This window comes from Dermacentor andersoni, chromosome 1 (assembly GCF_023375885.2).
Source record: "Dermacentor andersoni chromosome 1, qqDerAnde1_hic_scaffold, whole genome shotgun sequence".
In the NCBI taxonomy this organism is placed as follows: Eukaryota; Metazoa; Arthropoda; class Arachnida; order Ixodida; family Ixodidae; genus Dermacentor; species Dermacentor andersoni.
The window spans coordinates 153,911,459-153,925,872 of record NC_092814.1 but is presented as its reverse complement, the minus strand read 5'-3'; the positions used below and the strand labels follow the sequence as shown (position 1 = coordinate 153,925,872).

At 43.0% G+C, this 14,414-nt stretch overlaps 1 protein-coding gene across 1 annotated transcript in view; it reads right to left on the bottom strand.

The window, feature by feature from the left end:
- Positions 1 to 10,967, bottom strand: part of AlaRS (alanine--tRNA ligase, cytoplasmic) — a 79,318-nt gene extending 68,351 nt beyond the window's left edge. Inside the window, exons 1-5 of the mRNA XM_050194374.3 lie at positions 10,847 to 10,967; positions 8,520 to 8,667; positions 6,278 to 6,466; positions 5,971 to 6,116; positions 3,711 to 3,902 (exon numbers count right to left, since the gene is read on the bottom strand). Of these exons, the coding sequence (XP_050050331.1) occupies positions 3,711 to 3,902; positions 5,971 to 6,116; positions 6,278 to 6,466; positions 8,520 to 8,657 (665 nt within the window). The 5' untranslated portion in view covers positions 8,658 to 8,667; positions 10,847 to 10,967. The remainder of the gene's footprint in view (positions 1 to 3,710; positions 3,903 to 5,970; positions 6,117 to 6,277; positions 6,467 to 8,519; positions 8,668 to 10,846) is intronic.
- Positions 10,968 to 14,414: the final 3,447 nt, after the last annotated feature.

The following is a 14,414-nucleotide window of genomic DNA, read 5'->3' as shown; positions in this document are numbered from 1 at the left end:
CGAATCTATCTACTCAGCATACTATACAGTTAAATCTTGATATAAAGAACTTTAATGAAACGAAATTCTAGTGACTCCTCCTCTAGCGTGTGCTGTCACTGTGACTGGGCGCATATGCACCCACTATCTTGGAGATTATCTGAAGCAGATGCAATGTATGGGAGAGCTGCGATGGCTGCAGATTCATGTGGGCCGTGTTCCAGCACATGCAGCAGGTCACGTAATCTCGAGCTTTGCAGATGCATTGAAGCGAGAGGCAGGCAAAGCATTCACTCCCCTCTGCTTGCACTCTTGATCGATAGAGTCGTCCCACTGCAGGCAACGCCGGAACCTCCGTAAGACGCCGACAAATATCCGCAAATTAGCCTATCTTACATTTGTTAGCCCTAAACTTGAATTTGCTTCTTCAATATGGTCCCCTCATTACATTTATTTAACCACTATGCTAGAATCAGTTCAGAATAGAGTCGCTCGATTCATTTCACAAAATTACAACTGGAACAAAAGTATAACACAAATTAAAAACAATCTATTAATTCCTTCTTTGAACACTCGTCGTGATGTAGCACTTATATTGCGGTTTCACAAGTACGTGCATGAACCGAGGCCATCACCAATAGCATTGCAAGTTTCTCCATTTATCTCACAAAGATTGCATAATCATCTTTCTTTCACGCGCATCTACGGCAAAACAAACGCTTTTAACTCATCTGCGCTTCCATGTGTCATCCGCTTGTGGAACGACCTTCCCGATCGATATCCTGGTAGCTGAAGCTAACAAAGAAAAATTCCGTCATGACATAAACATTCATTTCTTAGTTAAAAAAAAACTTCTTGTCTGCGTTGCTTCTCGTATGCTTTTTTTTTCTTCTTATCTTAGAATTTTAGAGTTTGCGTAAACTTGACTCTTCGTTGTATTATTATTAACAAAGCATTGTATAATTGTATAATTTTGTGTAATTGTTTGCTCTTTATACTGTGTAAAAATGTTTCCCCTTACCCAATGCCCATTCTTCGGGCCTGTAAGGTATTTTGAATAAATAAACACTATCAGCCATGACAGCAGAGTGGACATGACAGCTTTGCTTCGTACCGCCAATGTGAAGATACTGTAACAGCACGAAGCCGTGTTGTTGGTCAATGACTCTCAAATTCAACAAAATGACAATTTTTTTGCAATGAAATTCATTTTCCCCACTTGACCGATAACTCACAAAATTTTACAGACCCTTCCATGTAAGAAAAATCTGACGGTGACTGTACTCATTTGCATAAAAGGTTGAATCACGTTATAACAAAATTTCGATACAACGAAGCAAGTTGCTGATTTTAGTAACTTCATTATATCGAGGTTTAACTGTACTTGGCTTTCACATGACCTATGTAGGCAGTTCAGAGATAATTTTCATGCGTTCAGGTCTTATCGGCTCAACAGAGAAGGAAGTTGTGGTAAATATTTAACTGTGAGTAGAGAAGGCATCTCAGTGCACAGTATCATCAAGTTCCCAGGAATATAGATCTGTTAATAAAGACCTACATAATTTGAAGCTAATCTGATAGAAAAAAAAAGTAATATGTTATACAATTAAATTCCTGAATAAATAGAAGTTATTCCCCACAATAATAAGTACTTGACGACGAAACTGAACTTTCATGTATTTAAATTTTTTGTCAGGTTGATGCAATACAATAACACACAAAAACTACTCACAATTTAAGCACTTCAATGAGGGGGTCACTGGGGCAGGCGAGTGTTGTTGCATGTAGCTTTATGCCATGTATCCTGATGCACAGAAATTTAAGTTTGTGGATGGGAAGGAGAGGGGAGGGCACGTGCCCAATGCTCCCCCTCCTCCACCCCTCCACAACCGGCTGCACCTCAGATGCCTCGCGTTTAAAGCAATTACAGTCAAACCTCGATATATCAAACAGGCATATATCGAATTATTGCGTATATCGAACACTTTCTATATCAACTGGAAAATCGCATGCATTCTCAAATTTTTATTTCGAACGGGTCAGGCGTAAAATGGATATATCGAACTCCACCACCCCAGACCACATGCACTCCGTTGACAGGCAGTGAGCTTTCCTGCAACACCCTCGAAAATAGTGGTGGCGTGATGGGCGTTCCCAACTCCTACGGTCGCGCTGAGGGCACCATTTGAACATAGCGGCGCACGCACGCGCCGGCTTGGCTAGTTCGACATCAACGGAACACTGCATTTGCCGCACTGACTCCTCTGCGATGCCGCGCTCTGCGCCTGCCGCGCCTTGGGAGGACTGGCGGTTTGCATCCACAAAGACATGCGACAGCGCACGCTCACTGGGCTCACTCATACACGCCTTGGCAGTCACCACTTAATACTTTGTAATTGACAGTTTCAAAATCTTTCGTTTGACGGACTTAGATATCACAGCAGAAGTAGCGGCCAAACGAAGACGCTGCCGAGGTTGATCCCACAAGTGCTGATGCTGTCCCGCTCCTGAATTCAACTGGGGCTGTAGCTGCTCTGGCCCTTCTACACCACTGCGCAATAGATGGCACTGGCCAATCGCTTGTGGATTGTTTAGACCATGTTGAGGACTCCGTGTTTAAGCACGCGGCTGCCAATAAGAAGCGGGCTGCACTGCTGCAGTACTGTCAGCCAAATAAATAAATACTTTGTGTGAAGCTTCAAGTGCGTATTGCCTGTGCCAGGATTGGGGCGCGATTGGGGATTGTTGTTCGGAGCGCGCATTCTATTGAGCCGCGCGCGTTCGGCCTAGGCCACCTCGACTTCGCGCGGCTGACGAAGTCGGTGCTGCCTAGGCTAATTGCGCATGGCACAACTGAATGTGTGCTCCGAACAACATCTGATCGCGCCCTTGGTTCATTCATTGATTTGGAAAAGTTTTTGACGCATTTTTTACGTGATTTTATATATCGAATTCTGGCTATATTGAACTATTTCGCAATCACCACGCTGTTCGATATATCGAGGTTCGACTGTATATTTCGCTTTGAACTTGCCATACAACATTTTACATTCTTGTGCTGCACATTTTCCCTAAGGTGAAAAGTGACTGACATTGCCATAACACACGCGGTGGCAACTAAACTTGCTTTGACAGGTGGCTTTGATTTTGCTGTGGCAGGAGTTACTGGTAACTGATTTGATTGTTTCTTCCTATTGGCTCACTGAATAACATGATGAACAAAGGGTCATTGCATGAAAATAAAAGGCAAATATCGAAAACAATAAAACTGAAAGTGAAAGGTGCAAAGACTACACTGTTCAGAAAATGCTCCCACGCACGTGTTCCTGTTATGCATGGTGTCCACTACAGTGGACATTTCAGAATATGTGTTCTGCAGAAAGAACTTGTCTTCACTCAGCGACAATATTGACAGGTCTTGCCTGCAAAGGCTTCTTCCATCCCATGTAGATGATTATATGTACTAAACCACAATGTCATGAGAGTTACAAGTAAAAGTTAAGGGACAAGCATGACTTAGTCGCAGGAACAAAACGGCGCTATCTTTGAAGCAGAGTTGGGGGAAAACGGTGCTTGGTGGCACCTTCCAGAGCTGCTATAGAAAACTTATGTTGTCCACTGAAGTTGACAATATGCACAAGAGCTTCTTGGAAGCACTAAAGTTGCTCAAAAATCACCAAAGTTTGTCCACTGTAGTGGACATCACGCAGCAAAAGGTTCAAGCTCCTCACCTGTTGTACTGGATGAACACTAGGTTCCAGATTTCAAGGACCTCAGGAACATCAGCATTGACAAGATGGGCAACGTTGCGACCACCAATACGGTCATAGTGAATTTCAGAGCATGGTCCACAAGGGCCAGTCTCACCCATCTCCCAGAAGTTATCTTTCATACTCCCAGGCAAAATGCGATCCTCAGGAATACTAACAGAAAAAAAAAAAGAAACAACTAAGTAAAAATAAACAAAATGAAAGAGGGCTCAACTGTTATATTAAAAAGGTAAGAAAAAACACACACAGAAAACTATGGAAGTCTGGATCAACCTAATGTAAAAGTAGCAACCACATCGAACATAGTTTTAGTATATTTTTAACAAGGCAGTACCACATCCTCTTTACACTTTCATTATGGCCTAAATAGCAACTTTTTTAGTAGAATGCTATTATGGCCAATATTGACATCAAGAAATATTCACTTTATTCCATATCAACAGCTTTCAGCAGAGATTAGAGCATGGCCACTGCACAGGCTAAAATGCACATACCAATACCACATGACACCACACAGAAAATATTGTAAAGGAGTGCCAACAAGGAAAAAAGTAAGAGAATGTTCATGTAAAAGTTACGTACAGGTTCAGGTAGGCAAGACGGCCAAAGAGATGCACGTGCAATGTCCTGTTGACCGTCGTCATCTTCTTTCACATCAGAGAAGCAGCTCATCACAATACGTTCTACATAACTGCCACTTAGAAACAGCACAATATCCTTGTCTAAATTAAATTCTGGTGTTTTACATGCAAAACCATCATCTGAATATTTTTGTCTTAAAGATGTGTTACATACAGTTCTCAATCGTAAAATTGAAAGTGACAACTACTAAAACCATGAACAAATCTCAATCTGATACTTGCAGAGACATGAACAAAAGTAATCAGAGGAACCCAAAGGGCTCAAATGTGCTGTCACACATTTGCTTTTAATGACCATGGAAACCAAAGGCCACTGAAATCCATGGGCCTCAGTTTCCCTTCTATCTCGCACAAAGGCACCAATGAGGCTGGTGTATCTCAATGGTCTTTGGTTACAATGCTCACTGAGAGTAAGCAAGTGGCGGGGATATTAAACAACTTTAAATTCTGGGGTTATAGTACATGCCAAAACAACAATATGATTATGAGGCACTCCACAGAAGGGGATTCCGGATTAATTTTGAGCACCAGGGGTTCTTTACATGCACCTAATGCATGGTACATGGGCATTCTTGCATTTTGCCCCCACAGAAATGCATTCGCTGCACCTGGGATTTGATCCCGCACCCTCGGGCTTAGCAATGCAACACCAAAGCCACTACACCACCAAGGCAGGTGGGTATTAGACAACCACATGATGCCAAGGAAAGCACAGGAGGGATGAATCCTTACTTCTATGAAACATTTCCTGCATTTAAAAAAAAGTAATCAGGTCATTACAAATTTATATTATTTCAAGAGAGAAAAAAAAATGAAACAGTACATCTCCTCTAGGCTTTTTTTTCCCTTGGCTTCATGTTCATTACCTGTTGGCTTCATATGGCCAGTTAGAGTAATTTTGTCCCATTTTGTGTGATAAGTACTACACTTTGCAAATTAGTTGAAAGATTTGTTGGCACTGTAATAAGAACCTGCAATGACATAATAATCTGACTGTGCCTCTCTCTGTTTGTGCACATGCCTGTCTGCATCTGTGCATATGTCGAACACTTGTGTACCAACATTTTGGTCTTGTTTGCAACCACAATGCCACTCCTGTGACAATAACTGCATCTGCATTGCTCTGTCTTTGACTAAACCTCACTACCTACCGAATCTCTTGTCCATAATTCTGCTACAATTTGCATGCCATGCTGCAGTTAAGAACATTTCCTGCAACTGAAGATAACTTATTCTGCATTTGCATCCCACTGCCAGATCTGAGAAAGCAAAATTCAAATTTTCAACTTTGTTCGTGGTTTGCTTCATAGTGGTAAATTCCAACCAATATAGCACACCTTAATATTAAAATAGATTCGATAGTTAAACATCCCACAGCAATTTTCAGGCTATGAGAGATGCCGTAGTTGGGGGCTCCAAAATAATTTTGTACATCTGAAGTTCTTTAATGAGCACACAAAGCACAGTGCACAAGCACTTTCTGCATTCTGCCCCAATCATAATGCAGCCACCACGGCTGATATTAACATAGACAGTCTGCATGCAGGATTTTCTAATACATCTGCAGGGCAAGGACTTACCCAAGGTTCTTCCAGATTTCTTTGCACTCCAAATCTGGCTCCAAACCAGCTGCTTCATTGCCTCCAAAATAGGTAACATAAAGGCGATCTGGCTGTAGCTTGAACACTTCTGTGAGCAGCTCCCACGCCCAGGCACATATTTCTTTCTGCAGCAAAAAGATCGGTGTTGCAATTAGGGAGGCTCCTCCCGCTTCCAAAACATAGAGAAATTGTCAGCATGACCAACTAAATGCAAACATAATATAGCGAGCTAGATCAGCAAGAGCAACATTAAATCTAAATCCCTGCTATGCAGAACATACCTTACCTTGAAAAAGTCACCAAATGACCAATTGCCAAGCATCTCAAAGAATGTGTGATGGTAGACATCCTTTCCTACGTCATCCAAGTCATTGTGCTTCCCACCAGCACGGATACACTTCTGTGTGTCCACAACCCGTTTGTACCTGCCTGCTTCACTGTTGGGGTCAACTGTTCCCAAAAAGATTGGCTTGAACTGCATATTCAAATGAAAAAAAAAAAAAGGCAGAATTTGTATTTCGTTTCACCATGAGTAACTACGCAAAAGTACTTTATTTTTTCCCACACACTTCATTCTGAATTCACAGATGCCATGTGATAGTAGTAGAGCAAAATCCAGTCAAAATGTATTTGGATGCAGCGAGTTAGGAATAACATCGAACCACAAGAACTGCATGAACATTATCAATGTTGAATACATATTGCTTAGCACAGGATAAACTGAGATCTGAGCACTTGCTTCCACCATAAAATATGCATGCTTTCACATAAGCTGAGTCAGCAGTGTCTACAACTGATTGTTCAGCAACACAAGCTCTTGGTCTCAATCAATGATGCGCTTAGCCTCATCTGCCTTTCAAGCACAAATGACAGAGTGATGCACAAATACACTAAATTTACAAACTGGCAAGTGCCCATTATTATTGCAAAGCCACTCTAGCTTTAAAGTAATCCATAAAAATGCAAGTATGCTAAATGACAGGTTCTGTATATGAAAACATTTCTCGCTTTATTAAAACTGTTTAACATGAATTTCTTGAATTTGATTTTTCTAAAATGGTTAATAATTAGCATGCTCATACATAGCCCTATCGACCTGATATTTAAAAATTCAGGAGCTGAGCACGAAAACTGCAAAATCAAAATCAATCTTAGGCAGTAACTGTGCTCCCAGAAATGTGTTTACCTTTAGTGGTCGTAAATTTATTGTATTCTTTATTTCAAGAAATACTAGTCACAACATGTACTGCAATATTAAAAATTGTAGCCTGATTGTTGGTCTTATGAGTGGAAGTGATTCAGAATTAATAAAAAATCTCCAGAATATTATTTTTGTGGAAATTTGAAGATTCATCAAAATTCTTACATGCGAAATCATGTGAGGTTGCTGGAAAGTGCTGGAAGTAACAAAATATATAAAATATACAAAATATGTGCATTCCCCATAGTTTCATTTCTCAAAGCTAAACCATGCTGAAAAAGTTTTGTAGCTTTGGCTATGCAGTGAAGTTAGCCACTATGCCTGTGCTATGCAGTGAGGCAGTCCATAACGAAAACACTATTTGTCCAATAGAGATTTGTCCTGCCATTGTCTTCTTGCTTTTATGCAACTATACAACTGCCATGGTAAAAGATGTCTGCAATCATTCTCGTGATTACCATCTGCTGGATCAGCTCAATTAAAGGCATGTTGGTCTCGCCAAGGACTCTGAGCTAGCACCAGAACTTCCCGACATTGTGTCAGGCGCATCTAATAATCCATCGATAGATTCACACAGACTGTGATAAAAAACACTGGAAGGCCAGACTACACAGACGCTAAGGCTGTCAGCACCATACTCGCATCTGACTGGAAATTGTAAAGGTAGGACACATTAACCATTTGTGGTAGGTATGTTGTGAAGACCCTTATGAAGAAAAGGAACTAGCAGAGAACAGAACTGACATCTGCACTTCATAACAGTTGAACATAAGGTAAAAACAAAGCTAATCTATGAGTGCATGCTGAAGTTTGAGGTCACAATAATAAAACACAGCAGCGGGAGCTGAAAATACGCACAACCTTATACATTATTTTGACTCTTCTCTACAATAACACAGAACACCTGCAGCTAAAGTCCATGTTCCATGCTATTCATTTCAAGAATTGCAATGTAGGTCCGAAGCTAGACTTGGTGACATCTAAGGTCAGGACTTCTTTATCAAGGCTCCCAAATGTGCTGGAAAACCACAAAAGCAACAAAAAGTGACAAAGTTCAGCCTCCAAGCTGTCCAATGGGTGGTATTGCACGTATAGAAACATTAACATAAATTCCTTGCAGCATGGAAAGTTCATGAACCAAACAGACTGCTTTTTTATTGCATAATAAGGAAACACCTAAAGAGTTCTCAGCATGGTGAAAGTAGTCTGCTATGTTTGCACTTTACATGCCATAAAATATACCAAAAATTTCCACAAAGATCACTATGTTCAGAGACAAAAGTGCATATCTACACCTCAATTTCACACTGAAAGAAATTGCACTAACCTGATTCATGCCAGCATTAGTAAAAAGAAGTGTAGGGTCATCGTGAGGAATGACTGATGATGATTTGACATACACATGGTCATACTTCTGGACAAAGAAGTCCATAAACTTCTGACGTATCTCAGCTGCAGAGGTCATTGTGACAGTTCTGTAAAGAAAAAATCCGGCAGAACCCATCTCACGGTGACTGTCAACGACAACACGTTTAGCATGGAATCAATAAAGCGATACAATGTATTGCCACCATCAAAACCAGTTATGTATCAGGCGTGTACTGCAGCAGGACTCCTCTTTCGCACTTCCCTAAGAACACTCGGCGCCATCTAGCAGCAGCACTGCAAAGCCTGCGCATTGCCTCCAATATGTATGGCACACCGGTGCGTGCGAACACTGAGAAACGCTTTCTGTAGCAGCCAGGCTCTTCTATCCCGCTTCTTTCTGGACAGACTGCACCATCTAGTGGCCTTGCCAAGAAGGCCACGCTTGGCCTCCTAGACAAGAAGCGGGGCACGTGCCAGTGCATGTGAACGCTGTGAATCGTTCCTTCGCTTTCCATACCCCCTGTGGCGCATACTTAGTCACCCAAGTTGGCGAGAGGCTTATTGAAGAGTGGTGCATACCCAGTGCCTTCATGGCAATGCTCGCTAAAGCATTGGCGTGAGACTTTCATTGAAGTGTTGGATTACTGTGATTGAGGAACCCTTGTGAAGTGGGTTCAACTCCGCCCAGCATCAGAGAAACTTAAAGGATCTTTTCTGTCAATGTAGAGCAGCACACACCTACTGGCACATGCCCCGTGACCCAAGTTGCCATGAAAGAGGTTTATTAAAGGCCAGCACAGACTGACTGGCACATATCTAGAGCTCCATCAAAGAGTTTCATTGAAAAGTGGCACAAACTCAGTCTCACATCTACAGTGACCCATGTCGGTGGGAAAGAGGTTTGTTGAATAGCGGCACATATGTACACGTTGCTATACACTCTGCAACTCAAGTCAGTCCGACAGTTGGTTTCGAACCCTGTTCTCTCGGCACAGCAGCCCAATGCTCTAACCACTCCTACACAGTGATCCAGGTTGGCAGAAAAGCCTTATACAATAGCACTTACACTTTCCTAACTGAGAGCAGGTAGACTTCTGGCGCTTCTTTGTAAAATGCGTTCCATGACGTTGCCGTCATAGTACTACATTTTGGCCATGTGAACAACTGGGATATCGCTGCGCCTTAAAATTACAGCGCCTACACCGGGCGACGTCACACTAAATATACGGCAGAAATACGAAAGCACATCACACACACAAAACGAATTAACACTGTATGAGAAATGACATGCAAGCCCTACTGCTGTCTTCTTATCATGTATTTGAATACTGCAAAATTTAGACACTTTGATTGCCAATAGCGGAAATCAAATAGTTTTGATGAAACGGTTACGTCGGCATCACACATTTAACCCTGTAATACTCAAGCAGTTTCACGTCAAGGAAAATTGGAACAAATTGAATACGTCTGTAGAAAAAAAAATCTGATGTTTTGTTTCAGCTTTGGCTTAATTATTGCATTCATTAATTAATTAGTAATTGGCTTGCTAAACTATCCGCCGTCGAAACTTTACTCCCGCTTATAAATAACGCAACTATGTGCTTTGCATTAAATTTCCCGCGCTTCAACCAGCATTTGAGGCATTACAGGGTTAAGCAAGAAACGGCATTCAGTAACAGCTTAAAGAGGCCCACATGATTGCAACAAGAAGCGGTAACAAACTGATCGCTAAGCGTGCAAGCACGTCAAGTCTAGTGCCACTTTCACATATGCCAGCTTGGCAGACACGCCGGCACGATGGCATGATAGCACGTCGAGACCGGTTCTAATGTGAACTTCAAGGCATTGTTCAAGGTAACCCGATTTGAAACTTCCAGGCATGTATACCTCAAGAATGAATCGCTGAGTCCGCTAATCCACACATGTTCCTCATTCATGAAAAGCGCAAGAGTACGTCATTCTTTTGCGTTAAAATAACTGTTTCGGATATCTTTTTATTGACGTTTTCACAGAAACTGCTTGCACGCGACACGAACTAGTTGTTCTTTGCAATTAACAGCAAGTTTGTTTGTTTTTTGTTTTACTATGAAGTTGATATACTGTTTTCCAGTGGCCTTAAAGCTGAAATAACTTTTCGTTTAATTTCATAGACACGCGTGTTCCATGACTAAACTTACCATACGCTCAGCATGCTGGACAAAATATAGATTACCAGAAGGTGATCAATGTCGCGGTGATCAAACCAAAAATGAGAAGGAGAGACATAAAAGTTGCTGAAGAACATACCTCTCACGACTGCGGTCGGGATCCCCGTAAAACACACAACACGTGCCTATGACAGAAACCGCACAACTTTAGCGGCTTGAGCGCTTGACTTACAGCCGGGCCTGTGATGTTGATGATGCAACTGGCCTAGCGCGAGACGAGGGAGCACAAGCACACAAGTACATGGCCTCCGAGACCAAACCGTAAAACGGAGTAAATTTTGGGGTCCATACAAGCCAGAGCCGACTAGGAGTGTTTAGCGCCGTTCTGTGGCGCTACAATAGAACGAAGCTAATGTAGCTTATTTCATAAATGTATTTAAATATTTAACACACCATAAAGGTCACAAGTGTTAAAAGGTGGAACTTGGCGACATCCTCCTGCCTAAAAGGGGACTATGGGGGAACTCACGATACGGCATCGAGCACCAACCAGAACACGCGCTGCCTGCTTCGGCTTAAAGGCGCGAAAATCGAAATGAGCGCAAGTATTAAAAAGACGGACGGACGGAAAAATACTTTAATGAGAAAAGGGCCTGCGTAGACCTCAGGCCACCTGGTACCTGGGCATTATGTTCGGTGAGGCATAGCTTTTCCACCGCTGCCCGGGCCCGTTGGATAGCCCATAGCTGGTCGTGTAATTTCGAGCTAGTAAGAGCGCTTAGCCATCGCTCCTCTAGAAGGTCCGGTTCTATGTTGTCCTCTGCATATATTGATCTGATCTCTGCGCACTTCCATAAGATGTGTGCCATGTCTGCATGTTCGTGCTTGCAGAGCTTGCAGCTCGCGTCTGGGTATTGTCTTGAATTTACTCTGTTTAAATGTGCTGGGTTTAGGAACGTTCTGGCTTGCAACCTTCTCCAATCTCTTTCTTGAGACCTGTCGAGTTGTTTGTAGGTATGCTTCTCCTCGTTTTTTTTTTTTATGTCGTGGTACGTGACTAGTCTGTCCCTGTCGTCTTGTATCGCTATTTCGTCGTCGTCGCCTCCGCCGCAGTCCTCCCCCCTTCCACGGGGGTTGTGGGGTGTTGGGCCGTCACTTTCCGAGCCACGGTGGGTTAGTTCTCGCGCGGCTCGGTGGGCCTTCTCGTTGAAGTTGGGAAGGGCATTCGTGGTTACTTCTCCAATATGTGCCGGGATCCATTTGAGGTATTCGGGTGTGATTTTGCCGTTCTTGAAGTCTTCTGCTCTGAGGTTCAGGATTTTGGCCGCGTCGGTGGAGATCCAGCCCTTTGTGAAGTTCCTAATGGCCGTCTTGGAGTCGCTGATTATTGTTCTGTCTTATTGCCGACCGTTGATTACAGCCAATGCGATTGTCGTTTCAATTAATTCCGCTGCCTCCGACGATCTGGTCCTCACGGAGCTAGCCCGTAGTCGCGGTCTTTCCTTTCGTGCATACAACCGCCATTGCGAAGAGGGAGGCACCTTTGTCAGCGCCGACACCACTATATATTGTCGTCCCGGTTTCGGGGGTACCGGGCGGCGTCTACGAAGAGCACCCCCTCCCGCACCCCGTGGTTTTTGAGAATCGTTTTCGTGCGGCATTTTCTTCTCTCGACATTGTGCACGGGGTACATGTTCTTCAGCATATTTTCCGTGTTTATTGCGGCTCGGACGTATGGGTGAATCTGCGTCTTGGGGCCGTTCATTCCGTGGTAGTTTGTGCCGATCTTTTCCATGATTTCTCTGCCCGCCTTGGTTCCGGAGAGTCTTTCGAGTTGCGCTATCCTCTGAGCTTCCGCGATTTCCACCATGCGTGTTATGGGTTATTATACAAAGTGCAGATTTTTGTAATCGTCGTACTTGATCAAGGTGGCATAATAGTTCTGTGGAAACCCGCAAGGTGGAGAGAAGTAATTAATGAAGGGAAAATCAGACATCCACCCATTCGTAGCAATTGCTACAAAGGAAACCCATACGGGTTCCTCGAAAGAAAAGCCTCGCAGTTGAAGAAAAATTCGTCCTGGTCCGGGACTCGAACCCGGGACCACCGCCTTTCCGGGGCAGCCGCTCTACCATCTGAGCTAACCAGGCGGCTAGCAGATGGTAGGGCGAAGTCAAATTTGTCAACAACTCGAAGCAAAGGCAAAAGTTTGAGGTGGAGAGAAGTAATTAATGAAGGGAAAATCAGAAATCCACCCGTTCATAGCAATTGCTACAAAGGAAACCCATACGGGTTCCTCGAAAGAAAAGCCTCGCAGTTCTCTCCACCTTGCGGGTTTCCGCAAAACTATTATGTCACTTCGAGTTGTTCACAAATTTGACTTCGCCCTACCATCTGCTAACCGCCTGGTTAGCTCGGATGGTAGAGCGGCTGCCCCGGAAAGGCAGTGGTCCCGGGTTCGAGTCCCCGACCAGGGCGAATTTTTCTTCAACTGCAAGGCTTTTCTTTCGAGGAACCCGTATGGGTTTCCTTTGTAGCAATTGCTATGAACGGGTGGATGTCTGATTTTCCCTGCATTAATTGATCAAGGTGGGTGTGGCAGGAACAGCACCATGATTCTATACAGTATAATAAGCAAGTGTACGTGCATGAAACAATAAAGGGTGTAAAATAATACGTTCTTGCTCTCGTAACAATGGGCAACACCCAGATGCAATTTCTCACAAAGCATACCTATTTGGCAACTCCAATGTAAATTCGCATCTAGAACAATATCTAGGTAGTTATATGAGCTATGTGTTCAATCAGACTACTACTTGTCTTTATCGAAGAGGTGTGCGACTATTAAAAATTGTTAACACAATTTGAATAGTCCTTGCCCATTTGATTTGTACTCGAGAATGAAAAATCTGACAACTTCCGAGTCACTAATTTCTACTCAATAATTTCCTATCAACTGGTTCGGCCAAGGATGCTTTGCCTTTAGGCAGCCTACAAATGTTTTCTTGACTTTGGCTAAGCAATTGTTTGCAAGGTTTGTATTCCTTCAACCCTTTGTATCCCATGAGCATATGATTAGAGCAAATAAAATTTCCATTTTTCAATTTTAAATATGTCCTAAACGAGGTAAAAGATGTGCTAGCTATAGAGCTTTACAAGGAGTTTACTGGGTGAGAGGCCTCCACAGAAGCACTGCAGAAGTTTCAAAGAGGAGGTGCCCTGTCTACCCCTGGTGGAAAGGTCTATAGGTTGACTACTTTAGCTTATTCTCATTAAAGAAAAGTTTGTACACAATTGTGGAGATCACATCAGTTACTTTATGAGGTCGCTTATGAGGCAACTTACAGCTGGGGCACTGTTCACGGGCAGTTTCACAGACATGATTTTCTGTACGATGTACCCAAGAGAATCAGGTAAGCCTGATGCTCTGTTTGACACTGCAGTGCTGGAGACTAGTCTTCAGGTTGAGTTTTGATGGTCTATTCTGCCTTCATGAGCCCAATCCTGCATTTCAAGATCTGCAAACTGCATTTGCATGGAAGAAGCTTTTACAGCTTTGTACAGAAGTCAGTTCCAGTTATATTCTAATCAAGATTAGAGTAAGAAATGGGGTTGGGAAAGCCATTTAATGCATAGAGCAGATGACCATCGAACTATTACAGTAACAGAATAGATTCCAAGGGAAGGGAAATGCTGTCAAGGATGGC